The 27,105-nt window shown below is 49.9% G+C and overlaps 2 protein-coding genes across 8 annotated transcripts in view; one reads left to right on the plus strand and one right to left on the minus strand.

Moving 5' to 3' along the window:
• The window catches only part of HMBOX1 (homeobox containing 1), a 206,720-nt gene extending 194,368 nt beyond the window's left edge, over window positions 1-12,352 (plus strand). The window contains exons 7-11 of one of the 7 annotated variants that reach the window (XM_005874615.2): window positions 4,645-4,727; window positions 6,531-6,626; window positions 7,700-7,794; window positions 8,033-8,104; window positions 9,759-12,352. In XM_005874615.2, coding sequence (XP_005874677.1) covers window positions 4,645-4,727; window positions 6,531-6,626; window positions 7,700-7,794; window positions 8,033-8,104; window positions 9,759-9,896 — 484 coding nt within the window. In that variant the 3' untranslated portion in view covers window positions 9,897-12,352. Of the gene's footprint in view, window positions 1-4,644; window positions 4,728-6,530; window positions 6,627-7,699; window positions 7,795-8,032; window positions 8,138-9,758 lie in introns of all 7 variants that reach the window. The other 6 variants (XM_014546442.1, XM_014546443.1, XM_014546447.1 and 3 more) reach the window with 6 other exon arrangements.
• A 1,223-nt stretch (window positions 12,353-13,575) lies between these two features.
• KIF13B (kinesin family member 13B) overlaps window positions 13,576-27,105 on the minus strand; it is a 192,824-nt gene continuing 179,294 nt past the window's right edge. Inside the window, 2 exon segments of the mRNA XM_014546454.1 lie at window positions 13,576-13,756; window positions 23,473-23,609. Coding sequence (XP_014401940.1) covers window positions 13,576-13,756; window positions 23,473-23,609 — 318 coding nt within the window.

The raw sequence follows: 27,105 nt of genomic DNA on the forward strand, positions 1-27,105 counted from the left end.
TATCCTCAGGTGAGGATAAAAAAAATAATAAAGAAATTATTATTATATGAAAGACACATCTTGAAAATGCCTAAAGAAAGTTGTCATTTTTTCATGGTGAAGGGACTGGAGTCCGTGTTGATGAAAAAACCTTGCTGGCTGCGGTGACTGGCAGTGGCTGCAGCAGCAAGGTGATGGGGCTGGTGCCTTCCCCTGATCAGCCCGGTCACCTCCCACAAAGGGAGGCCAGACTGCGGCTTAGGCCCACTCCCCAAGGGGAGCAGGGAGTGGGCCTAAGCCGTCACTAGGACATCCCCTGAGGGCTCCCAGTATGTGAGAGGGGGCAGGCTGGGCTGAGGGACACCCCCCCCTCCAGTGCACGAATTTCATGCACCGAGCCCCTAGTTTTAAATAACCTCCATCTTGGTGAAAGAGGAGGCAAGGTCATCTGCAAAAAGGACAGTAGTGGGTTTGAAGTCTTGGGACTTAAGAAGTGGAAAGGTTTCAGGTAAGTGGGGCATAAAAAGAGTATTAAAGAGAGTTGGTTAGAAAGGACTAAAAGGCCCTGATACCACAACCAGACAAAACACTACAACAAAAGAAAAGTATAGGACAGTGTCCCTGATAAACATAGATGCAAAGATCCTCAACAAAATATTAGCAAACCGAATTCAGAAATACGTTAAAAAGATCATACACCAGGATCAAGTGGGATTTATTCTCATGATGCAAGGTTGGTTCAATATTCACAAAGTGGTATACCTTATAAACATATTGAAAGATAAAAATCAAATGATCATATCAATAGATACAGAAAAAGCATGTGACAAAACCCAATGGCCATTTATGCTAAAACTCTCAGCAAAATGTGGATCGAGGGAACATACCTCACCACAATTCCACTTCTGGGTATTTATCCAAAGAAATCTAAAACAATAATTTGAAAAGATAAGTACATCCCTATGTTCCCTGTAGTATTTATAATAGCTAAGTAGGGAAGCAACCTAACTGTCCCTTTGATAGACAAATGAATAAAGATATGATACATATATACAGTGGAATAGTACTCAGCCATAAAAAGAATGAAATCTTGCCATTTGTAACAACATAGATAGACCTAGAACGTATTATGCTAAGTGAAATAACTCAGAGATTTCACTTATATGTGGAATCTAAAAAATAAAATAAGCAATACAAATATATATAAAGAACAAATTGATGGTTGCCAGATGGGAGAGTGGTTGGGGGAATGGTGAAGGAATTAAGATATACAAATTTCCAGTTATAAACATAGTTATGGGGATGTAAAATATAGCATAGGGAATGTAGTCAATATTGTAATAATCACATTGTTTCAAGTGAGTACTAGACTTACTGAGCTGATCACTTCGTAAGTCATATAGCCATCTAACCACTATGTTGTACACTTGAAACTAATGTAATAGTGTATGTCAATAGTAATTGAAAAATAAACATTTTTAAAAGAAAGGACTGAAGTTTTCTCATCAGAAATGAGGAATCCAAGTAAAGTTGGGTTTTTAAGGAAACTAATTAGTTCTATTTAATGACTTCATCCAAGAACACTTGGTACCTGAGAGAAGGATGAAGGAAACAAGTGGAAGGTGCTTTCTGCGGGGTAGGAGACTGGCTGTGTAGGTATGATGAGGGGCAGAAACGCTACATGATCTAAGTTTCTCCTTAGGCATATTGTTAAGTACAGGCTTAACAAAATGAGAGGTGAGGCCAGGAGAAAAGCAATAGATAAACAGATTTTTTTAAAAGTTGGAGGGTAGGGAGTTAAGGGATTTAAGATTATAAAGAAAATGAAGAATAAGTTATTTTGAAAAGGAGGAGTATGTAAGTAGAAAGTTGGGGAATTTCAGAATTTAAGATTATAGAGGTAGAATTCTGAGGGTTAAGTCTAGAAAACTTAATCTTTCAAAACATAGATGGGAGCATATCTCTTGTGGCTTGAAAACCTCGATTTCTGGGTGAAGTCTTTACTACTTAAAGAACAGGCAAGGCTCATCACAAACTGGACCAACCTACTTTTCCAGGCGAATATATCCTCCTCTCTTGTGAACCCCATATTCTCACCACACTCTGCACAGACTCCTGAAGGCCTTTACCTGCTTTGCCTTTGCACATGCTGTTCCCCTTGCATGAAATGTTCTTCCTCCTCTTTGCCTTGCAAACTCCCTCACATCTTCAAGCCTAACTCAAGTGGCACTTCCTCTGCTGGGTCTTTCCAGGCTCCTGCAAAAAAACACTGAGCATGTCTTCATCTTTACTCCCACAGTTCTCTCTAGACATCCTCTGGGATTTTACCACAAGTATATTGATTTATATGTCTCTCTGTTCAGTAGATTATCAACTCCTTGACGTCAGAACCTATCTCATTCTCTTCTTCACCTGTAGTGCAAGTACAAATAGTAGGTGTGTAGTATCTGCTTTTGTTGTCTTTGCTGTGGAATTTTAAAGGAATAAGTTAATCTGGTGCTTCTCAGATGTTAACCAAATCACCTGGAGATTTTGTTAAAACTCAGATTCTGGCCCTGACCGGTGTGGTTTAGTTGGTTGAGCATTGTCCCATGCACCCAGAGGTCGCAGGTTTGATTCCCCATTAGGACACATGCCTGGGTTGCGGGTTTGATCCCCAGAATGGGGTGTGCAGGAGGTAGCCAATCAATGGTTCTCTCTCCCCGTCCCTCCCTAAAAGTCAATTAAAACATCTAACAAAAAAAACAAAACAAAAAAAACTCTGATTTAGTCTGAGATCTTGCCTCTCTAACAAGCTCCCCGGTGATGCCAGTGCTGCTGGGTTTGTGGCACTCATCCAGCGAGCCTTTACCCAAGTAAATAGCGGAAGTGTAGTAAAGATAAAGCTCAATAGGAATGTGGAAGTAGAGCACTTATGGAGACAGAGACTTGAAAAATCCTCACTGTGAACACTGGAGTCCTTAAAATGATAGTAGAAAACCACATGGGAAGAGATGCTTATCGTGGAATAAAGCAGGAGACCAGAGTGGGGGGACGGTAGCTGAAAGGGTGGGATGATACAGTTCTGTGACTTCAGCCTTAGAAAAAGGAGGTGTCCGGTGCTGGCAGCCGCTGTGTGGGACTGCAGCGAAGGATGCTCTCCAGGGGGAGGGCTGGGGAAGAGGAGTGGTGGTGGGGTCTGGGGGTTCACTGGAAGGGTTAGGGGCCTCCCATGTTTACTCCAAATAGAATGGCACTTCCCCCAATGTGGACAGGAGTGTGAGGGGAGGTGAAGCCCTTGAAGAAATGGGAGGTACCAGAATTTGACAAAAGATCATTTCCTGATCTTAAGTTTCCAAGTTCAAAGGATGAAAGTTCTTTTTCTTTTTTAAAAAACTCATAAATGACGGAAAAAGTAGCACTAACAAGCATTCTGCTCTCACATATAGCCTCACAGGTCTGATGATGGGTGCAGTCAACCCCATTTCTTTTGTGCACTGTTGTGCAGAGGGTACAATAAGTACCTATGTACTGTTTAACAATAGAGGAAAGGCAAAAATAAAGAACTGTTACATCTTCCACTAATCCCCTTCCCCCACAAAGAACTAATCAATATTTACCGCCTGATGTGTATTCCTCTAGCTTTTATCCATGCAAATTTATGTGCATAGACAGGAATTTTTCAAATTCCATCATGGTGCTTTTGCAGGCACATTATTCTGCAGACTGTTTTTCTCACTTAGGATAGGTCATAAACATCCCTCCAGGTCAATGGATAGAGCTCTAATTTGTTTTTTTCTTAGTCATTTTAAAATAGCTGTGTATAAATATAGATGTCCCATAATTTGTTCTGCCATTCTTCCATTGATGGAAAATTGGGTAATTTCCAATTTTGGCTACTACAAACAGTCTGACACACAACGAAAAACCCTATTGTGACAGTGCCTCAGTAACAGAACTCTGATTTCAGCCAGCCACGCATATCACAGTAGCTTTCATATCAAGGACATTTCTGAATGAAGCTTAGCAGTGGCTAGGCTTGGGCTATCCAGTGTAGTAGCCATTGGTCACATGTAGCTATTTAAATTCGCTAGAATTAAATCACATGAAACATTTACTTCCTCAGTCACATCAGCCTCATTTCACATGTTCAGCAGCCACGTGAGAGTAGTGGCCACCATAGTAGACAGTACAGCACAGACCATCCCACCCTCAGAAAATTCCACTGCACAGCCTGGACTAGACACTCTAATGCTACACCAGTGGTTCCCAAACTTATTTGGCCTACCGCCCCCTTTCCAGAAAAAATATTACTCAGCGCCCCCTGGAAATTAATTTTTTTTAAATTTTAATAGCAATTAAACAGAAAGATATATGTATTAATGTTTCTACCTTTTTCGTAAAATACAGTAAAGAAAGGTGTAAATTAGAAACATTGAAGTTTGAAATTATGAAACTATTTATTGAACTCAGAATAGAAAGGTAATACAAAAAAAGTTAAAACAAATGCACCTGTGGCCATCACCGCCCCCCTGGATCGCTGCAGCGCCCACCCGGGGGCGGTAGCGCCCACTTTGGGAATCACTGTGCTACACCCTAAAGAAGGAAGTGTTTCTCATGGGCTGCTGTTATAAGAGAGCAAATTTTAAAAAGTTAAAACTGTGTTTTAATTGGTTGCCTCTGCAGTTACTTCAATGAGAACCAATATCCAGATGAAGCAAAGAGAGAAGAAATTGCAAACGCTTGCAATGCAGTTATACAGAAGCCAGGTAAGGCAACGAGCTGTGCCCTGCGGTGCAGGTCTTGGCTTCAGGTCCTCGCTTAGGACACAAAGCCTCTGACTCATCCCACTCCGCGCTCTCCTTTGCCATTCTCCTGTGGAGAGTCACGCCCTGTCCTGGTCAAACCAGACTTCGTGGGGACGTGAATGTGCTACTCCAATCAGACGTTCATATGGGAATGTTTCCAGGGAGTGTCCCTGATTAAGATGCGAGACCTTGAAATTACTTTTTTAAAGGCTGTAGATTTCTTTTTCCAAAAAAATAGCATAAATGTATCAATTCCAAAATAGTTTAAATATTTAATCAGGGTTTGTTAATAAAAATATTGGCATAGATTTGTTTAACAATTGTAAATTGTATAATTTACAACTGAAGAGAGAACTGTGTTTGGAGTTGGCTTTGGGAGGACTTCTGCTCAGCCAGGAGGGACTGGGGGATTTTATTCTGAGGTCCTGCTCTCATGCAAGTCAGCAGAGCCACTTAAACACACTCGTCCTTTCTTCCAGGTGCTAAGATAATCCACATTTTACAGTTTTTGTTACCAGAAACCATTCAGTTATGACAATCCAATTGATCTCCATTTGGCCCATTAATGTGATTGGCTTAAAGGCTATAAATTAAAGTATAAATGTTTTATAATAATAAAATAGTAATTTATTCTCCCTTAGCTAGAAGCCTGACTGCTTAAAAGTCCAGAGCTTACAAACTCAGCTCCAACATCATCTAAAAGTCCCATCCCTAAAGCTGTGGGAACTCCGACCCTTCCTGGAAAACACATTACCCCTAGCTCATCAGGCCCTAACCTGTTTCCTGGTGTCTCCACCCACGTGGATTAAAAGCTGAGACAGGAAAGGACAGGGTGGGAGGGGAAGGTGCAGGTGGGTCCTTGTTGGCAAGCATGGTGCTGTCCCTAAGAAGGCACGTTTGACAGCAAAGAAGATAATAAATCTAGAATGTACCTGCTCATGCTGTGTTGCAGCGTAGTTATAGTAACGGATGACTAAGTAACCTTTAGTCTCCAAGAAAACATGAGACAGCAGGTAACTAGTTAGTGTAAGATCTGAAAGACGTACGTAAACCAGCTGTCTGGAAACCTGCTAAGGAACAGCACATTCATCTAGAGCAGCGGTTCTCAACCTGTGGGTCGCGACCCTTTTGGGGGTCAAACGACCCTTTCACAGGGGTCGCCTAAGACCATCGGAAAACACATATATAATTACATACTGTTTATGTGAATAATCACTATGCTTTAATTATGTTCAATTTGTAACAATGAAAATACATCCTGCATATCAGATATTTACATTACGATTCATAACAGTAGCAAAATTACAGTTATGAAGTAGCAACGAAAATAATTTTATGGTTGGGGGTCACCACAACATGAGGAACTGTATTAAAGGGTCGCGGCATTAGGAAGGTTGAGAACCATTGATCTAGAATGATGCTAATTAAACGAAGCCTCTGTGTGTTCTCCTGTGAACATCAGCCCTAGCAGACTGACCTGTGAGATCCTTTAGGATTGTATTAATGCTGGAATTCTTTAAGATTGCATGGCTTTCTGAATTCAGGCATTTTATGTTCTTAGTTGCTATTTGTGTCTTTATTCAATAATAATTTGCGTATGAACACTGTACTAGGTGTTGCAAAAAAAAAACAACAAACAAAAAACCCTGTATCTGTTATTTCAACAATAAATGCAATCAAAAGAACTTTTAAAAAAGAAAAGTATTCTTCCTTAAAACTAGTCTCAGATATAGGTTATCTGAATTTTATTACATGCATTCACAGGCAAAAAGCTGTCAGACCTGGAGCGAGTTACCTCCCTGAAAGTGTATAATTGGTTTGCCAACAGGCGGAAGGAGATCAAGAGGAGAGCCAATATCGGTAATGTATCAGGGAGGCTGCCTCTCCTCCCGGGCGGCTAACACTGTCTATTGTAAGCGGGACTTCAGTTTAGAACTGCAGGTCTAAAGTACCCTACATTTTTAACCTAATAAGAATTGCCTTATGTTTTTCTTCATTGTATTTTTAATAACCCAGTTAGTATTATTTAAAGTATTTGTGTTATAATAATAATGCCCTTATTATTTCTAAAACTCATTATTCTTAATGTTCTAGACCAGGGGTGGGCAAACTTTTTGACTCGAGGGCCACAATGGGTTCTTAAACTGGACCGGAGGGCCGGAACAAAAGCATGGATGGAGTGTTTGTGTGAACTAATATAAATTCAAAGTAAACATCATTACATAAAAGGGTACGGTCTTTTTTTTTTTTTAGTTTTATTCATTTCAAACGGGCCGGATCCGGCCCGCGGGCCGTAGTTTGCCCACGGCTGCTCTAGAATGAGACATGGTCTCTGAGCAGTTACTCCTGTGGTGCATGTTAAAGATACTTGTAAGGTCTGGAGAGAGGGAATGTGATACCCCGGCTTCTTTGTTATTACTGGGTTATGACCTCAGTATTAAGGAACATCTGATTATTAGAGTTCAAATGAAAGAATCTTAGACAGGGAACATAGCAAAAGGCAGAGATTTAAAAAAGAAGGGAGCATTTAAGAAATTGATGAGCTTATGGCGGGGAGGGGGGTGGTTTTGAGCTTCTAAAACTGTATTTCATTTTAAACTTACTCCCTCTTCATCATTACAAATCTCAAACACTTTAACGCACCCCAAGATAGGAGGTTCGTGTTATTAGTTGATAAGTATCAGTAAAGCACCTAACAGTCAACCACACAAACGCAGCCCACACAGCAGCAGGGTCCCAGAATGCACACATGTCCTTCCCCTGACCTCCGTGCCCTGAACTCCATCTGTCTGCAATTTAAAAGAAACAGAACATAGGGAATCTAGGTTCTTGTTTAATGACTTTCTAATTTCTCAACACAGAAATTAATTCAGCATTTAGGCCATTATGATGCTGTAACAGATAATTTAGGGATCTATTTGCTTTTTTCGAAGAAGCAGCAATCCTGGAGAGTCATGGGATAGATGTACAGAGTCCAGGGGGCCATTCCAACAGTGACGATGTCGACGGCAACGACTACTCAGAGCAGGTAAGTGGCTGAGCAGAGGATCGGGGTTACAGAGCGGGTGGGAGAGTATGACAGCTCAGTTCTGTGGTGCGTTTGGTATGGGTGGGGAAGAGGAGACAGTCTGATGTCCCTCCACACTGTACTCGCGTGTCTAGTTAGATTTTTGTGTAATTAGAAAGGAATGTGGTAAGATTCAGTTGTCCTGTTGAATTTGTGAGAAATCGTTATTCACCCACATGGATTTATTGTCATACAACAGGATACTTGGCAAGTACGCAATGGGGAGGAGGAGGAGGGAAGAAGTTCAGAGGGAGTCAGAGAAGCAGAGAAGGTAGAAGAAGAGAGGAGGATCTGATCCAAACAAGCAAGTTACACCATTCACCACACACACACTCACTGTTTGAGAAACACTAGGGGCTGCTGGGTAGCTGTACCCACGCCTAAGCACCGGCGATGGCGCACAGTGGAAGGCCCCACCCCCGCGCCCCATCGCAGTGGGAACCGTGTGCGGAGATGAGTGGTTCTTCCAGAGTCTCCGGCACATTGACACACACACACCCTCTCATAAATGCATGTCCTGAACCTCACCCAACTTATTCTTCATTGCCTGGGGGCAGAAATATATTTAACTGTAGCCACTGGATGGAAAAATTCAGTAACTAAGGATGTGGGAAGTTCCCTGCCCCCCATATCTGTTGACAGATTTTATTTACATTTTTATAGGATTTGAAATTCATTTCCATTTGGAATGTGGTCTCTTCTCCTGGACCACAGGAAGGAAACTTTCCTATGGCGTATGCCCCTCCCTTGCTCCTCAGCCAGCTCTTAAATCCCGCCCACTGTGCTCCTTCTGCCTCCAGAGTCACAGCCTGTTCACAGACACTGCGTGATGATGCCTGCCTTTCCATGCCCAACCCTTTCACCACCTAAGACCAATCCATGAGAAAGAGAATGAAACCACCCCTACTTTCCCCGGGGACCTGTTCCTCTCTGGGCTCCACATCGTAGCTCCACATTTCCCCTAGAGAGTGTTTGGAAGTCTTCCTCATTGGAAACATTGCTGGTATTTTAGTCTATGGTGTAGAAGGGTCATTTCCACCTTTTTTCCAGATGCCCTAAGGGCAGCATATCCCACCCTTTTGTCCCCTGAAGGGACGGATCCTCCCCAAAGTTCTTTGATGCAGATTTCCCCTGAAGGTGGGAAACCTACCCCTTATTTGTAACCTGTGTTCAATGCCACAAATGCAAGGCCAGTTTCCTCCCTAGCTCTACTGTTCACACCTCAGTGTGGGAAGCTAAGGTGGCCACACTTCCCGCACAGCAGGAGGGCGCATGTTCAATGCCACAAATGCAAGGCCAGTTTCCTCCCCAGCTCTACTGTTCACACCTCAGTGTGGGAAGGGAGCTTCACACTCCAGCTAAGGTGGCCACACTTCCCGCACAGCAGGAGGGCGCTGCACACGCTCCCAGGGCTGTCCCACAGCAACACTTCCATGCTGTTGTCATTGAGAGGTGGTTATTTTTTTTACAAAAGTGCAATTTTATCCATAAGATGTTGTTGTCTAACTTCCTGTCTAGTTCTCTCAGTTCAGTGGAGAGATACCATGAATTCTAATAATCCATTTGTAAGAGCACCATCCAGAATTTAATAGCTCACTATCACGGCCTTCAGTGACTAGTGCTCTGTTTTTTGCAAAACTAGAATGAGGCAGATTTGATTATCATCACCAGCTATTTCCTGAAAGAAAGAATACAGTGCACAGCAAGAAAAATCTTGTTTGTTGAATCCTAAAACTGTCACCCCGAAATCTCTGGACTATCCATTCAGTGTCTACTTAAATGCATTTCGCCCCACTCGGTCTTGAGCCCCTCCCCTTCTCTCCTCCACCCCCAGCTGCTCTCCCTCCCCTTGCCCAGCATGCCTTTCTGTGAGCTGGAGACTGTCCCAGGCCTCTAACGTGTGTTTCTTATCCCTGCACGTCTAGGATGACAGCACTAGCCATAGTGACCACCAGGACCCCATCTCACTAGCTGTGGAAATGGCAGCCGTCAACCACACGATCTTGGCATTGGCCCGACAAGGAGCCAACGAAATCAAGACAGAGGCCCTGGATGACGACTGACCGGGGAGGGCGACCGTGAGAGTAACTTAGTTTAGACGTAGCACCTTAGCAGACTTTCCTCGGTCCTTAACACGTGTTCTCACAGTATAACTTGCAGTTTCTTGTATGTCAGTTAGCCGTTAGGGTCTTCTTGTTCTGTGAAGATGGCATGGTGCCCTCAGCCTTTGCATATACTCTCTCAGTATTAATTCCCAGTAAATAATAAGCAACCAACCAACCACACTTCCCTCTCCCGGCCCCAAGGCTAGAAATTTCGCTGCTCCGTCTTAGCATTCCAAGAAAGTGCTTCCAGGTATTTAGATAGCCCTCCGGGCCTCAGACACTAGGCTACATGCAAACCGCGGGTGCCGTAGATCCCTGTCCCACCGTCTGTCCCCCTTCCCTCCTCGGCTGATAGGATGCAGGCTGAGGCAGTGTGGCCCGGGACTGACGGCCCAGGTGGGGAGTGTCCACAGTGAAAGGAGCACTAGAGCCCCACCTTGGGGTGGGGGTCCCTGATTTCTAGCTTCAACAAGCCGTGCCTCACAACAGTCACACTGGGGCTGGTGACGCCTGTCCAGGCTGTGCTGGGCCTGCAGCGGGAGAGCCCCAGCTCAGATTTAGGTGATGGTAACATGCCTGACAGACATCCAGTCCTCTCACGCTGTGTGACTCAGTAGATAAAATACTGCCTTCTGCCTTTGGGACCATGATTAAAACAAACAAAAAAAGACAAAAATAGAAGTCACTTAAAAACACCCCCAGCTTGAGAGGCCCTGGGAAGTGACACGAGCTGAATGTGTATGGAGGCCACGTCCAGCTCAGAACCACTGTCTGTCAGGCGTGGCACGGCCTCGCCTGTCTGGGAAAGTGCCGGAGTCGTCAGGAGCTGCTTTGCCTCCTGCGTCCCCTTCCCTGCCGCCAAAAAAAGTCTTTCAAGGATGAAGCTAAGGTCAAAAATGAGTGAACGAACTTTCAGTCTTTGTGTCCAGCACCTGAAGCCCCCTCGATGTGAGGGGTTTAGAGGACTTTACGGTGGGTGTTGCTGACTGACTTTCACAGATGCTAACTTCCCGACACAGGAGCAGGAAAAACAGGACGTTTGCCGCTTAGGCGGTGGGTCTGCGTGACATGACGGGTGTGACTGCTTTGGTGTTCTCTTTACTCTGTCCTTGGAGCCGTGTGAAAAGCTGTATTGCTACAGGCAATTTATTTAATAATTGGAAGCCATATTGATAATGGATGTGGTAATATTTGTAAAGTTTAATCTTCTTTAAGCAGCAGTAACCTAATGGAATTTTTTTCCTTGATCACATATGTAGCACTTTTGTTACTTCTTAAAGATATTTATATTTGATAAATCTTTTTTTCATTTTGAGAACTCAAAATACCAAACAGTGAACTTGCGTTATAAAGTCACCCTGTGATCACCTTGTCATCTAGTAGCAAAAATGATGAACTATTCATGCATCGAAGAAAATTACATCTGCTGGCCCTGTATGAAAATGATCTCTCAGCATCCCGATTAAATGACACGCTGTCACTGCGGTAAGGAAACGGCCCTCCCCTCGGGTGTCAGCGGAGGGCATGTCTGAGAGGGGCAGCGCCGGCTGCTCTTGCCCGGTCCACCTCTCCTTCCTGCGGACAATGGGGCCTGTGTAAGGGGACTGTGGGCCCTTTTGTCCATTACCTGAAAACGACTTCTAAGATAAAAGAAGGTGCCATTTCCTTACCTCTCCCCCCCCCCCCCCCCCCCCCAAATGTATTCAATTTAAAACCATTGAGAGAGTGAGACTTACTGACCTTCCTTTTTCTCTTTCTCGTTAGTGACATACTGCATGTCCGCCAGTCTTTCGCTGGTCTAACTCCACTGCAGGCACGTGCTGACGCCACCAGCTCTTGTCTGTGAGCCCCGCTTACGTCAGTGTGAGCCAGCCTCTGCGCGGGCGTCACAGTGCCACTGTGTGGGTCTGTGACTTAAGGAGCTGTCAACAGGGCCTGGCCTGCTCTTGTCCGTGGATTTCAGGGGGATGTATATACTTTTTCACTTCCAAGAATTGAAGTAGAATGGAGTAGCCTTTTCTGTTTTACTGTGTTACTTGAACCAACAGATTGAAGAGTAGCATTTGTTATTCTCAGGAATGATCCCCACTCGTTTTCTTTCTTGCTGTGTTTGACTTTTCGTTTGGATTAGGAGATTGTGTTATCTTTCTTTCCTTTTGTATGACTTAGAAGAACTGTAACTTGTATCTTTCCATTTCTGTGGAATTTTGTTGGCTTATTCTAGGCTGAATCAGAAAAAAAGGGGGGGGGGAGAGAAAAATACACTGTCTGACAAGCCACATCCATGATTGATTATTGTAAGGAGATTATTATCATTGATAGCTTCCTTATGATGGGATTGCTCATCTTGTATCGTTAGTTCTTGCTGGTCTTTTTAAGGAAACAGACTCGAACTGTTAAGACAACTTCAGTTTCTAAAGAACTACAGTGATTGCCAGAAAGGAGCTAAAAGGTTTCATTGTTTTAAGACCTTTAAGGAAGGGGAAAAGAGACAAAGAAGAAAGAAAGGAGAGTGAGTATCCAGAGGCAGTACAGGCCCTGTCTGGGATCTGGAGGAAGGAAGGAATGTGCCCACCACTGTGGGCGCACATCCGGGTGGATTTCGTAGGAGCAGGAGGGCTGCTGGCTCGCTCTTACACTGCCTTACGTGCTCTTGCTTCTCACCAGGAGTAGACATTTAGTTCTCTGGGGCCTATTGTTTTTTTGTTTGTTACCAGGTTCAGTTCCACTCTCTTGTCCAAGTTACCTTAGTTATTATAATGGCATATGGAATTGCCACTAATTTGTAATATTTTTGGATGGTAAATACTTTTTCTGAAGTTTTTTTTAGGTTTGAGATGTGATATTAAAGTAGAAACCCTAAACTGGAGGGAATAGCTGGGCTCTTAAAGAACCCCCTGCTGTTCCCGTGCTCGTCCCGTTTCTCTCCTCTCCCTTCATGGTGGGCTTTCTCCAGGGCTAATCTCTCTGCGTGAGGAAGATCAGAAGGCAGGGGGTGGGGGGCTTGCCCAGTTTATGTAACTTGTCTGTGTTATTGTTTTAAGACTTCATCAAATTACTGTGGTCACATGGGTACACGTCCTTCCTAAAACAGAGCCTTACAAAGGGACCTTTTAACGATGGACCATCCTAATGAGATTGCCTCTCCGTCGATAACTCTGATGTTCCGTGACGGCCAGGGAGAACGTCCAATCCACTCTTACCTGAGACGGCTAGTGCAGCGAGGACCAAATAGCGTCTTGGGGCAGAGGAGTGTGGTCACCGTCCACCTGCCTGTGGACTCTGGTTCCTGCACATTGCCACTGGTGGGACCGCCCTGCCCCCACATTCCCATACCCCTTCACAGAAAGGAAGGCCTGGAGCGGGAAGACCCCAAAGGGCACCTTTACTCATCTCTGTAGAGGTGACCCCCTAAAAAGATGTGGATGAGGAAAAGCTCATACACATGACGTGTGCAGACCAGGACTCCAGTCGGGTGGACGGCAGGCGGACCAGGGCTCGCAGCAGCTCCGCAGGGCCAGGCATCCAGGTCATTTTACCTCAGAGGGGACGATTCGTTTCTGCGTTTGGCCTTTGTCTCTATAAATTTCTCTTGGATCCCAACCTTCAGGCATCAAGTGTAACTACTCTCCTTTCATCAGGACCTCCGGTCACATCCTTTCGTCTGAACAGCAGCTCTTCCGTTGCCTCGGCTCCAGCACGGAGCCTCATCGCGGGCTTCCTGGCTGGAGCTGGTTTCCAGGGCAGGAGTGTGGCGCATCTCCACACGACACTCCTCCTGCCTCTCAGCCCATTTTTTTTGACCAGCTACATTCTCTCTGCCCATAACAGTGGAAATAATCCGTTTTTCATAAATAATCTCCCACTCCTGTCCTAAAAATGTGAACTTCAAGTCCTTTCTCTTTGTTCTGAAAGGTTTGGTAAGAAGCACTCTTCCCATTTAGCTCATGTCTCTACCCCTCCCCCCCCCCTTTTTTTTTACAGAAAACCACCAGAGTATTTTTCCCCAGTGAGTCTCACAGATTCTTAGGCAATAATTGTCTTGTTGGTGATCTGTGCTTGGCAGCACGTCCACCGAGTAGCTCTGACCCTCTGCTGTGTGTTGGTTTTCTGTGTTACTCTTGCCTGTGATTTAAGTCTCGTGTCATTTTGTTGTTGTTGTTGTATTAGTGATGTTTCACTACTGCATTCGTCAGGGCTGCGCTAAGCCCAGCCAGATCCATGGATAGCTTTACTGAGCCGGCTCTGTCGGGATTTCCCACATGGACGCCGGGCATGTTGGCCAGTTCCTACTGGTGGTGTCCTTGTGGGGTGTCGGGGTGCTGCAGGAGTGGCGTGCGGGTGGAATTACGCATGTGATACATTCCTTGCTGTGTGCTCGCTAAATAGCAGGGATGCTTTCTCAGGATTTGGGGATCTGTTGTCAGCCATATTGAATTTGGCAAACTGAGCTGCGTGCCCTGAAACCCTTTACTGTCCCTTCATTTCCAGGGTCTAATTTGTGTCACCTCGTCAGGCTCGAGTTACCTCGGGGGGAGGTACTGCAACTAACGAGAACGGAAGGTCTTCCCGGGAGGCAGCCATGCCTGGCCAGGTGTCCAGGGAGGGCCTCCCAGGCGGGGCATGCAGGGCAGGGCCCTTCTCCTCTGTGCTGCGCGCTCCTTACAAGGAGAGATTTCCTTCCCGCTCTCGGGGGAACTGGGGAGGTGGGAAAGGCTTTCTAGTCATCGAGCCTAGGAAGCCATCTGCCGAATACCGAAGCTCCTCTCGCAGCAGGTTGTGCTGGGAAAGGCTGCTCTCCGTTCTCTCTCCCAGCTAAGCCCGAGGTTGGCTCACTGACCTCTGGGCACAGCTTCGTTCATGTCTGTGCACATTCAAAAGCTAGAGAACTGAGAAGTTTCCACATCAGCATCATTCCTCTTTCTTGGTGGGGAAGAGAAGTAGCAGCAAAAAGAAAGCTAAGGACCTGAGAAACCCAGTTTCCTATAACATGGGTTTTCTTGTGTGAGCAAGAAGGGAAGGAACAGAGAAGAGAGGGAAAATCCCGCTGCACCCAGCGGTCTCACATCCCCTTCTTACCACCACCCTTGGGATCCCAGACGTGCATATCCCTGGACTCCTTTTCATCATCCCTCGTGTGGCATTGGGGACAGGCCGTGAGCAGAACTAAATCTAGCTGATTCCACTGAAGTGAGAGCTGACTGGCACTTTACACCAGAGTTTACACGCGTTTCACACCTCGTCTCATTAGCCAGCTCCCTGAGAACAAGGGGAAGGCGTCCTCTGCACGCGCTTTGCCTTCCTCTCCCAACACGTCACTTTGACTTGGCAAGTTCTTGGATCAGTTTGCCCACTGTTGTCCCCTCCGGTGGGTGTCTGTGCCCACGGCATTGCCTGCGTGGGGCAGCAGCCAAGGGCACAGTCACCACCTGCCACGCGCTGGCCGAGCAGGGCCTGTGCACACAGCTCGGCACGCTTCGTGCATCTTGGGATGCCGGCTGCATTTCCATTCTCTCCCTTTAAAATAAAAGTGGCTGTACAGCCATAATTAACTCTCAAATTCACATTGGTGTGCTGTGATCAAACGAAGGTTTGCCTGAATCCTTTCAACTTGTAACCATGGTAATTGAGGGGGTGGCACAGAATGAGTATATAAAAATATGATGACAATTGTTCTGAATGACTGAGTGTCCTCCTGACTGTAATTAGCTGCCTTAGCGAGATGTGGATTGGCATGGTCATAATTAAAAGGGTTTCTGTCCTCCGTGCGATTGAAAGTGGCAGCTCCCCCACCCTGTTCCCTTCAGCACGATGCTCCCCAGAACATTGGGAACCGCAGCTCAGTAAACGAAGTAATGACAGGGTGTCTGTGTCCTCTCTGAAGTGAGAGAAGGATTTGGAGATATTTCAGCTTCAAAATGGAAGCCTTTGGACATGGTTCCCCATTTGATTCTACGTCCCTGAAACCTGCCTCTCGCATCAGTCCCAGCCTGCCCACACGGCCGTTCGTCGGAATCCCAACTGAGTCGGCTGCCGACAGGCCCTCCAGTCCCTCCGTCCCACTTGCCAGCGTCTGCTGCTGGCCTGACCCGAGCCATTTATTGCTTCACCAGCCCCCTAGGATTTTAAAAATGTCCTTGTTACTTGATACTTCCATTGCCATCTCCATCAGAAAGTCATTATCAAATAGGCATTCACACATGAGCTAAATAGGGTTTTCCTCATTGGATCACATGACACAGACACATAACGAACTAACATACATGGGCTTTAAACAGCTGTGAGGCATGAATGGAATCCTGATATGTGCAATGTCCCGAAGTTACTGGAGCAAAAGGACATGCATGCATTCCACCAGGTTTCCCCCGTCGCGCTTGCACAGGTTAACCAAGCGCTGTGTCAGCGGCCTGCGGCCCATCGGGTGGTCCTGACGCTGCACACAGTCCCCTGCCCGACGCTGCCCACTGTTCGCACCCAAGGCCTCCCCCTGGGCGGGAGCTGCAGGTCGCCACCCAGCCTTTCTCTAGAGTCTGCTTCCTTTGGCCTCTCCCTCACCGGCAGAGTCTACTCAGTGTATGATCAAGAGCAAGTCCACACAAAAGCCCCTTGATAAGCTGCGTCATCCTGGCAGGGCGGAGCCTGCCTGGCCAGCACACTAAACGAGACCAGCTCTTGCTTTTGTTCATATGTTGCTGCTCATCCACATATACAGCCTTTCCCCCTCTGCACATACCAGAAGGAATCCTAACCCAGTGCTGGTTACTCTCCAGTTTCATGAAATGCTGAGGTTGGCTGCAACCCAGACACACAAACACACACACACACAGCATTTGGAAAAAAGTTCTGCCTTTGGGGTTTTAAAATTTTTGTTCCCTTCGAAATACCTACAGTCACATGTATAGTTGGGCTAGATCAGGAAAAGCAATGCCATACAAGGTTTTTACGCATTGCTTCTCCCCTGTGAGATCTAAACATGGCTGTCAACCCCGCCCGACACACAACACGTGTGCAGTCACTGGGACTTTTCAATGGGATCCTGTCCATCTTCTATAGTTGGAAAGATTGTGGGTTTATGACCCCAAAAAGTATCCCATCCCTCCTCTCATTTCCCAGCTCCTGGAAGATAACTCACTACTAGATTACAAGAAACTAGAGTAAAGATGCTGCCTTCTAGATGGAAACACTAGCAGAGACACATGCAGCCCCCGGAGCCCTGGGCGCCCCTGGCGACAGCAGCATTTCCTGAGCGTGCACTGTGCCAGGCACTGCGTGAGGGCTTTCACTGCCTCACTGAGACTCAGGCCCTGCCCTGAGCTGGACCTCCTTCATGGAGTCCAGTCCAGTAAAATCTCCGGGTGTTTTCTCCATCTTAGGTGGTATCGGGGAGTGGGCTGCGTGGAATGTACTGCAGTGCTCTGCGTCAGTCCCTGCCTTTGACCTGTTCCTCCATCTTAGTAGGTGGTATCGGGGAGTGTGCTGCAGTGCTCTGCGTCAGTCCCTGCCTTTGACCTGTTCCATTTTCTCATGGGACAGCTCTGGGCAGTCCTCCAGCACCACGGCATCCTTCTGTGCACTTGGTTCCCTCGGACGCCAGATTGTGTCACCCGATGATCTAGACACCGAGCAGCAGGGCAGCAGGAGTGCAGAGCCTTGGGCTGTGCGTCTCCAGGGCGGGGGTGGAGGTGTTGCCTGTCACTGGGAGGAATGTCACAGCTGTCTTAGAGCCCCGGTTCCAAGGGGCTGGGGTTCTCGAGCTCTCCTGGGGGTAGCTCCAGTTAAGTGATGCAGGGAATATTGATCTCTCACACCACCACCCTGTTTTCTCTGCTCAACTCTTCTCGCGTTTCTGAGAGCCTGGCACCTGTAGGCAGCCTGCTTGTTTAGAGGGGTCTTGCTAAGCCGTTCCACCTCATTCTGCCGTCCCTTTTGTCACCGTCCAGAGGGCCTGGGCCAGTGCTTGTGTGGACTGGAGCCCTGCAATCCCAGTGTCCCATGTCCGCCTGCCCCTGGTTCCCCGGGGTCCTCGTGAGCTTGAGTGGCCCGCCAAGCCGCACCCAGCAAAGGGGCCGGCTGCCCAGGGTCTGTGTGGTGGTTCGGCGACTGTTTTCAGGGACAGGGCACCAAGCTCACTGAGGACTCCCTAACTAAAAGTCCATGTTCCCCTCCTCCCTCCCCAACTCTTTTCCTCTCAAAAATAAGTCTTTCTCCAGGGCTGGTCGGTCTCTTCTGATCTGCTCTGTCCTAAGCCCAAGAGCGTGGAAACCACCAGGAGCAAGGCCCCAGGGAGTGGCCTGTGCGGGTCCCCGGGTCAGCTCGGGGGCTGATGGTCCCTGTAACAGGGACCTTGTTTCTTTGGTTATCAACACAAGGGGAGGAAGGCAGCCACACCTGCCATTTAGGTATCAATCCAGGTTGGCATCTTTGGTGGCATTTGGGCACCACTGACATGTTGGTGTGGAGACACTGACTCCTCCCTCCGAAGGAGCACATGGCTCACCAGCCAGACAGACTCAGAACCAGGCTTCCATTAGCTTCTGCTGCTTCCATCACTTCCAGGCCCAGCTTCAGCCTCAGTCCTGTTTTCTGGCTTCCTGGGAGCACAGCAACCTCGCCCACTTTGTTTGCTTTACTGGAACCAAGAGCCTGGCGTAAACTAGTGAGGGTCATTTTCCCACTTGGTCATACACTGAAGCTGTTAAGCTGGAAGCAGGGCATTAGTGCCGCATTAATGTGCACAGCAGCCACTCTAGTGACGTGACACTCCACTGGCTTTCATGCCAGGGTCCTGGAGGGTGGGCAGCTCAGACATTAGAGTGGATGGACGAGGGCGAGAGCGCAGCTGTTGGTTATCTGCCGTGAAACCACACCTCAATCTGTTAGTGAACCCCTTAGCGCCTCGAACCAAAACCAAAGTTCCGGGCCGCAGGCTCTTCGCTGTTCGCTGGTTTTGCATAACACTCCTCTCGGAAGGGCCTCTTCTTTCCTGGTGTTCTTTCTCCCCCATGACAGCACGTCCGTGCAGCCCACACCTCCCCCAGCCCCGCAGCCCGGCGCTGGGCTGCAGAACTCCAAGAGAAAGAAAGGCCTCGCTGGGCCCAGCCCAGACTCCCCCAGGCTGCCAGGCGGACGCCGTCCCTGCCAGATGCCAAGAACATCCCCGTTGCCTCCCCTGGAAGAGCCCACAGCCTTCTCTGACTCCCCACGGGCTCCCCTCCATTCCTTGGCCACTGGCCACTGGTATGCGGTACCTTCTGAGCATAAAGTTCTCTATGATTTAAGTGCCTAAGCAAGTTACAGACCTCTGGGACCTGCCAGAGGGTCTCGGTGCCCCGCCCCCGCCCTCCCCACCTGCACTTCGTCCTCCAGGAAAGGCGTGGTGGCTGCCTCTGCAGGCAGAACAGCTGCAAGGGCCCGAGTGGGGCCACCGCACACCCCACCGGGCGGGCCTGTCACTCTCCTGTGCTGCTGCTTCAGGGTGTTTCTGTCGATGGGGTCATGGTCTTGGTTCAGAGCGAATGTTGGGGGCCTGCTTAGCAAGGTCTGTAGCTACTGAGTGAAGAAGGTGGGGGAGCAGCAGCTGTCTGTCAGAGTCACGTGATGATGGCTGCAGACACGATGACTCACTTGCCACCGTTAGGCACTGGGACCCTGGCGCCCCATCCTCGCCTCCTAGACTCAAGGTTCAGAAGCGCTGCGCACAGGGCTCAGGGAGGACTGCATCTGCGGGAAGGAGATCAGAAGCGCGTCTTGAAAGTGAGTGTGAGATTCTGTGTTTGCTTCTTTTCTCAGTTAGTCTGACCTGCACCCGGGCCTTTATTCCTCGGTGGGCGCACGAGATTGTTCTGTGACCCCTGGCTGTTCACACTGGGCATTAAGCAACGCTCACATGGCTTGTTGGTGTGTTAGAAGGTTTTGCAAACTGGAACAATCCATAGCCAGGCACTTTATTTTCATTAATAATCCAACATTTTTGTTCAGACAATGAAACAGCCCAACAGCTAGGCATCACTTCACGCGGAGTGGCCCCTTTGCCCGAGGGATTCTTCCGCGGGTGGAGGAGGGCGGCCGATGGATGAAAGTGATGAACGGGGGATGTTGCCTCGGTGACGTGGCAGTAAGGCCTTCCTGGAGGCCACCAGCCTGGATGCCAGTCACCGCCCCTCAGCTCTCCAGATGCTATTTTTACAGGTTCTACCGAGTGCTTGTCAATTACCCGGGTTGTAATTGAGAGAGAGATGAATGTAGGGAGAGTGCAGCGAGCGGGGGAACAACAGTGCAATGCAATTAGAGGCAGGAAGAGGCCCGGGTTCCTTCCACTTGACTGGAACTCTGCAGCGAGCCGTGCTGGGGAGTGATCCTGGCGGAGTGATGTGCAGGCCGTTGTACCGGCACTGTAGGTGGGAAGTAGCTGGCACAGCGCGTGAGAGACGGAAAGCAAGCTTGGCCTCCAATGTGACCCGACACCACGGGCCAGACCCTTGGGCTGCCTGGGAGCCCTTAGCATCCACCAAATACTCGCGTGTCTGCAGGGCTGTCCGAGCCTCCTGCCGGGGCTCTCCTGTGTCTTAGTCTGTGTTTCCCTCTGGCGTCCCAGTCTCTGTCCCCACCTGTGCACCATGTGTCCCTGAGGGGAGTCGCACCTGTGTCTGAGTCTGCTGTAAGGTGTTCAGTCTACCTCAAGGGGTCACCATGGTCAGCTCCTCCCATAGCAGTCCTCCCCACATGGCCACACACACTGGAATGTATATGTGCCGGGCTCTGCCTTCCCCATCAGTAACCTCCTGTCCCCATCTCTCCCGTAATCACCACAAACTCCTAGTGCAAATTGGATGCTGCTTTAAATGTGAAAACAATTGTTCAAAAGCTATAAAACCTGAATGAAAGCTAAAGCTGAATTTATAAGCCTTGTTGCATATGAGCCAAAAGTGCAAAAAGCTCTATATAATGAACTAACCTGCCACTCGTATAAATATAAATATATATAAATATATTAAAATCAGACTGTTCTACAAAATTGTGTATTTGTATTTTTGTGTACGTACAATTTTCTGCTAAGCAGAAGGAGGATGTAGTATAGGATGCTGTGAGAAGAGATTTGGTTTCATCCTATTTCTTTGTTACTTATTTTTGTTAACATCAGATGCCTGTCTTCGTCTTCTATGTGTATGACACTGTTTGGGAAGCTGCAGTATCTCTCTTCCTTAGTCCAGAGTCCATTAGAGAATGAGATCTAGGCTTTAGAGAGTTGCCAGGCCGCACACTCGGGTAAGTGGACAGAGCTCGGCCCTGTGCTGCCAGTGGAGCTGCGGTGGGACCGAGGGCCGGCAGGGCCTGGGGAAGCGAAATCCCACTTCTAGAGATCAGCTTCCAGAACAAGAGATTATCAGATCTGTTTACCAAATTCTTCCGCTGACCCAGAGGGGCAGGGTGCGCAGGGCCTCTTAGAAGGGGGTCTGCCTGGCTGTGGTGCCAGCTCATTGGCCGCCCCGGGACCCCTGTCCCTCTGAGTAGTTGCTGCCTTTTTCAGATCAAGTTACCGAAATGCCTCCCTTCTGCTGAGCTGCTGGCGCTTCACCACCCAGCCCTCCAGCAGGTTCCCCGAGCATCTCAGAAACCCCTTTCCCGGTGCTAACACACAAGGCGGGGAAAGTGGCTGCCAGTCACGGCCAGAAAGCCCCTGGGGGAGGCCAGGCTGGGAGACAAGCTCCAGGTGCCCAGGGCAGCCAGCCTTTCCTCAGGAAGGAGTCCCACAGCCCTGGGCCGCTGATCCCGCTGCCCACACCTCAGCCCCACGCGGTCCCCCTGATGTGAGCCTTCTCTAGGGAGAGCGATACTGCACCTTCACCTGTGGGACTCATATTTATAACAGTGTGTGATGACTGTAGCAGAAGCCCTTGTTTCTAGATGTAAATGGTCCAAGGAACAAGTGCTCTATTGTATTAATTAAAATAGTTCAATGAGTCCTGTATCATTGTATCTCCTATTCTGGATTAGTGCCTTTTGGACAGTAGACTGTTCTGTAATTAAAATGTAGTATATACTGCTTTTTTGTACAGTTTTTGTTTTAATAAAACTTTTTTTTAATTTGTGTTTATTTTAGTATTGTACCTATTAGAGAATAAAATGTATAACTGAACAAGACTGGCTGGGATTTCTTTGTGAGAGGACCGGCCGGCACCAACAAGGGTAGGAGCGGTCTGTCTGCTTTAGAAAAGGATTGGTGCCCCCAGCGACCTGAGGACCGTGAAAGGGTTAAGGTGACAAACTACCTGGTTGAGGGAAAGCCCCTGGGTCCTTCCACCTCTGACTCCAGCCAATGCTTTGATTCCTATCTGCCTGTCCCCCATCCCCCCTCACCCAGCTTCCCAACCAGACCACCAGCCTTCCCACCATCTGCCACCTCCATCCAGAAGCCCCAGCTCCTAGCAGTTTCTCCACCTTTCACAGATCGCACTGAGCAGTGTCAGCTGCACCCTCCCGCTCCTGCCAGGATCCAGCGCCTCTTTGCTGGGGCTTCCCCTTCAGCGGCAAAGAGCAAACAGAATGAAGCTGAGGCTTTGTTTTTAGCGCTTATTTAAAGGTGCCCAATGGTTGGTATCCAATGTTTAAGCAGGATTCAAGGACACAGTGTCCAAGCTCTCCTCTCCCCCAAAGACAATTTACTTCCCCCTCAGAGAAAACCTGACGTAAACCGTCTGTTTCCTCACTATACATAACTAGAAAAGACTATGCAAAAATTTCAGCCGCCCCAAACCCGATCTACATTGCCAGGTGGAAGTGGGCAGATGGGGAGGGGCAGTACTGATGACACTGACCCCTGTTCCGGCCAGAATTGCTCCTTCGGGTTCTGTCCTTTGGTCCCCCTGGGAATTGTCCCCTCCCATCGCCCTCGTGCCTTCATCTCCTCCCTAGAGGTGACCTCCTCAGTCCCAGTGCCTCTGGGGCCCAACTTCGGCATCATGCCCTGTGGATCCGCCCGACTGTGGGCACCTCGGGACAAACTTGCCCGCACTGTGCACCTAAGACCCGCCAGGGCAGGTGTGCCGATGTTCGGTGAGTGAGCGAAATAAATGTGACAAATCCCCTAGCATCCATTCTGTGTCTGAGCGACCATAAAGCCCCGTAGCCTGATGCAGACAAAGGAGACCTCATTGAGTTGCAAGAGAGTCAGTAGCAGCTCGGAAAATAAGATTTATCCTAGGAGCTAGATCAATTCTACATTCAGACTCCTGCCTCGGAGCAGCGCAGCTCCTGGCGGCCAAGTTTCTGTCATTCTTTGGCAGTGCTTATCTCTGAGAACAACTCTTGGGCACTTATGAATACAAACAAGTCCTGCTGAGATGTGCTCTGACTGATGGCCACCTCCAATCAGCCCTCCAAGTGGCTGCAGCGCACGAAGGCCGAGTGAGGCACCGACGCAGGAAAGGACGCAGCTCTGCACAGGGCCACCAGCAAGTCTGTGTCCCTCCCTGGTGCCGGGCTGAGCCCGTGACCACCAGTGGCCTTGAGGTGGCCTCACAGGAGGCCAGCTCACCCTCCCAGATCCAAGGGACTGGGCTGATGTCCCCAGAGCTGCTGGGAACCCGCACTGTCTACAGTTGGGTGCCAGGACTTGAGAATGTTGGCCTCGTGGGCAAATAGGCCCCAATAACCAACATCGGGCTCCACAGCCTGTGGGAGGAGGACCAGCCCAGACAGCGTCCACAGCCAAAACCCTCCTCCCTCCCCAAACACCTTGTTGCAGAACCTTCAAGGTCAACCCACCTGTGCGGCAGTGGCAAGGAGCCGCTACTCCTCGGCTGGGGGTCTGGCATGGGGCCAGTTCCACAGATCCAGGCAGGCGTGTCCTGAGGGCTGGACATCCCTGCTCCAGAGAAGTGACCTCTCCCCACCCCTCCACTCCCAGGCCAGCTGTCCCCCGTCAGCCCAGAAGCTCCGATTACCTTGGGTCTAAGGCCAACAGAAAGTTTCTATTGGTTCTTGGCTCCTGTAAGAAGTCTCAACCTAAGACTGTTCACGGAACCACCTGGGCCTCCCTGGTCCTTTAATCCACATGACAGAGAGCACAGGGGCCAGGGAGGTGAGCAGGGACTGGGGAGCTGAGCTGGGGACTGGGCTGCTCCCTGGACCTCCCCCTCCAGGCTACATGTGAAAAGCCAATCTCAACCACTCAGAACCGACCGCCCGTTGCCTGTGGAACAGTCTAGAAGGAGCCCAAACACCCCCACATCAGGGTGGGGGAGGGAAAAGCAAAAGGACTGACCTCAGACTTAGGCATGAAATCATTTAATTTTATTTAGAAGCAGCTGATCCTATGGTGGAAAGGCATGTATGGTACAAAATTACAGAGGCTTAGTTCATTATACAATACAAACCATCACGTCTTTACAATTTATTATAGAGTCTTTGGGTTTTCTTAAACTTCCATTTCATGTGTAACAAATCAATGTACTCTCCCATCAGATCCCTTCTTTACATGTGAGCCCATCATATTCACAGAAGTCCACACACAGAGAGGGCCCAAGACTCTCCCAACGGAAGCTGCCGACAGCCGGGCAGAAGGCACGATGGACTTGGAGGAGGGAAAAAGGCATGTGGGGACAGTCAAGTTGGTGTCTTGGGCATAAAATAGAGGCTGCACCGGGTCCCCACAATAAGGCACGACAGACAGCCTGAGGCGGCCCTGGGGGCTGAAGGCACGGTGAGAGGCGGCCCAGGGCAGGCCTCAGCCAGGAAAATAAACACCCATGGACTTCTGGTCAGTTTCGCAAACGGGACTTCAAGGCGGGAGGAGGAAACGTAAGGAGATCGGGGCATCGGAACACCGTGGAAGCCTTTCGGACTCTTCGAGGCTTCCATTCACAGCGCATTCTCTCTCTAGACACGCAGGCCCCTCATGCCTGGCCCCAGTCACACTACTAGCTGTTTTCTTGCCCTCCTGCCCCCTCTGGCCAGGCTGGGCATCAGGACAGCCGTCCCCCACTGTCCTCGGTCCCCTAGGGATGAGGGCTGGCAGTGCAGAGGGGGGCAGAGGCCAGGAAGGTCCCCACAGTGTCTGCCTGGGGTATTCGTGTGGCACCCACAGCCTCGTAATGCAACGCTGACACGTCCTTACCTGGCCCCAGCTTCCCCTCCTGCCGTCACACTAAATCCCAGCACCAGGGACCTGCTAGGAACTGCGTCTTGAACCCTAATGCTGACCCTGTTTAAAGTTAGGCCTGCTTATTAGTAAGGCGAGAAAGAAGCCGGACGAAGGCCCTCCTCGGGCTCTGGCCCTCACACCACGGTCAGGCCCACACCTTCAGCCCGATGCCCGCTGGGCCTTGGGGACGGTCTGGGTTATGGTGTTAGTGGCACCTACTGCACACACTGTCAGTCACAAGCCACCTCAGTCTGCACTGAGGCACAAGAGTGAGACCGAGTCTGGGGGGGCAGGCCTCCTCACCACGCACTGCAAGCCACCAGGAGGTGGCCAGCAATGGTGCCCACACCCGATGGCGCTCCCTGCACAAGCCATTGGCGCACTGGCCCTGCAGGGACCAGGACCCCAAACCCTGCCCCATGAGGACTCAGCATGGCCCCAAGCAGGACGACATGCTGGTTTCTGACAGCAATGGGGAGCCAGGGGGCCAGCGCGCCCACCCCCTCACCAAGGCACCGCGGGGACGTCTCCTAGCGTGGCCAGGACGTCCCCACACGCTGGCTCTAACCTGCGGCCAGCTGAGCGCTGGGACGTGCTCTCCCCTAGGAGGCGCCTGCCTTCCAAGTGGGCTCCAGCCCTCGCCCCACCAACACCGACAGCTGTGAACCCAGCCAACTCTGGCCAGCTGCTCAGTGTCCCTTCATCCAGGGCCAGGCCGAGGGAACCCGGCAGGCCGCAAGGAAACTGCCTCCGGGAGGGTGGAGTTGGGGGCAGGAGACTGGGTTTGGGAGAAAGAGATGGTCCCGAATCTCCTCGGGCGACAGGCTGACCTGACTGGACCACTCAAGGCTCTTCCACTGTTACAGCTTCAGCCAGTAAACCCCACCGAGCCAGCAATTCCACTACGTCTCTCCCGTTTTAATTAAACCGAACGAGAGCGAGCAGGGCACCCCTCACCCCGCGGACCTTCCCAGGCGGCTGGGGAAGGTGGCTGCCCCGTATTCCAGAGCCCATGGGCCCCAGCAAGCACTCGGCCCAGTAGGTGAGGCTCACTAACACCCACACCTTCCATTCCCAGCGTCTCCCCCAGAGAGCTGGGTGCACGGCGGTTGGCCCCCAATTGGTGGACTCCGCCCAGGGAAAGGGAGGGGGTGCTGGCACCTCCATCAGCGGCCAGGGGCCCAGCTGCAGGCGGGAGGGCGAGCCCCCAGGCCAGCGACGCCCTGTGCGGAGGAGGCTGGGGAGGCCCTGCGGCCCCGTGGAGGGCAAACCACCGGCCCTGGTGCCCTCGTGTCTGGTTGCCGGGACCAGAGAAACAGAAAGACACCTACCTCCCAGGCCAGGGTGCCGAGGGGACCAGCACAGGACGCCGAGGGCAGCTGCGCAGGTCCTGGTGAAAAGTTTACGGAGCGGAGCGTGGGGTTAAATGAGTAAAACCTGGGCCGGCCGGGCGGGGCCAAGGTGATGGGGGGCGGGCAGTCTGCCTCCCGGACAGTGAGAGCCCAGGTGGGGTCAGGAGCTGGAGCTTCTGTAAACGGAAAAGTCACCGAACTTTCCCTGCTTCAGCCTGGTCCCTGCGAGACGGTCCCTTCGGCTCTAGGACTAGGAATATGGGCTGAAATAAAGCTACATGAGGGGCGGGCGGGGGCGGCTTCACCTGCCGCTGCCGGAGGCTGGGCGTCTCCACGCGGAGCTGCTAAGAGCTCATCAACCCCCAGCCTCTTCCACGTGAGGTCTGAGCGCGCAGCCGTGCGCGTCCCGGCGGGGCTCTGAGCCGCCCACCCAGGGGCAGGAGGCCGGGCACTTCTCAGGGGGCTTCAAATCCCTAGAAAACGGGAGGTTTTTTAAATACAAGCTTTCTGGGTGTTGTTTTTAGAGTTTACTCGTGAAGCAGGCAGCCAGGAGTGCAGTGTGCAAACCCGACCCGAGGCCTGTGAGCCGGTCGGCACTGGGGTCAGCACTGGTCGCGGGGCTCCCCCTCCAAGGACCAGGCCTGAGGCTCTGCCAGGCCAGCCAGGGGGACGG

This window comes from Myotis brandtii, unplaced genomic scaffold (genome assembly GCF_000412655.1).
Source record: "Myotis brandtii unplaced genomic scaffold, ASM41265v1 scaffold447, whole genome shotgun sequence".
NCBI lineage: Eukaryota > Metazoa > Chordata > Mammalia > Chiroptera > Vespertilionidae > Myotis > Myotis brandtii.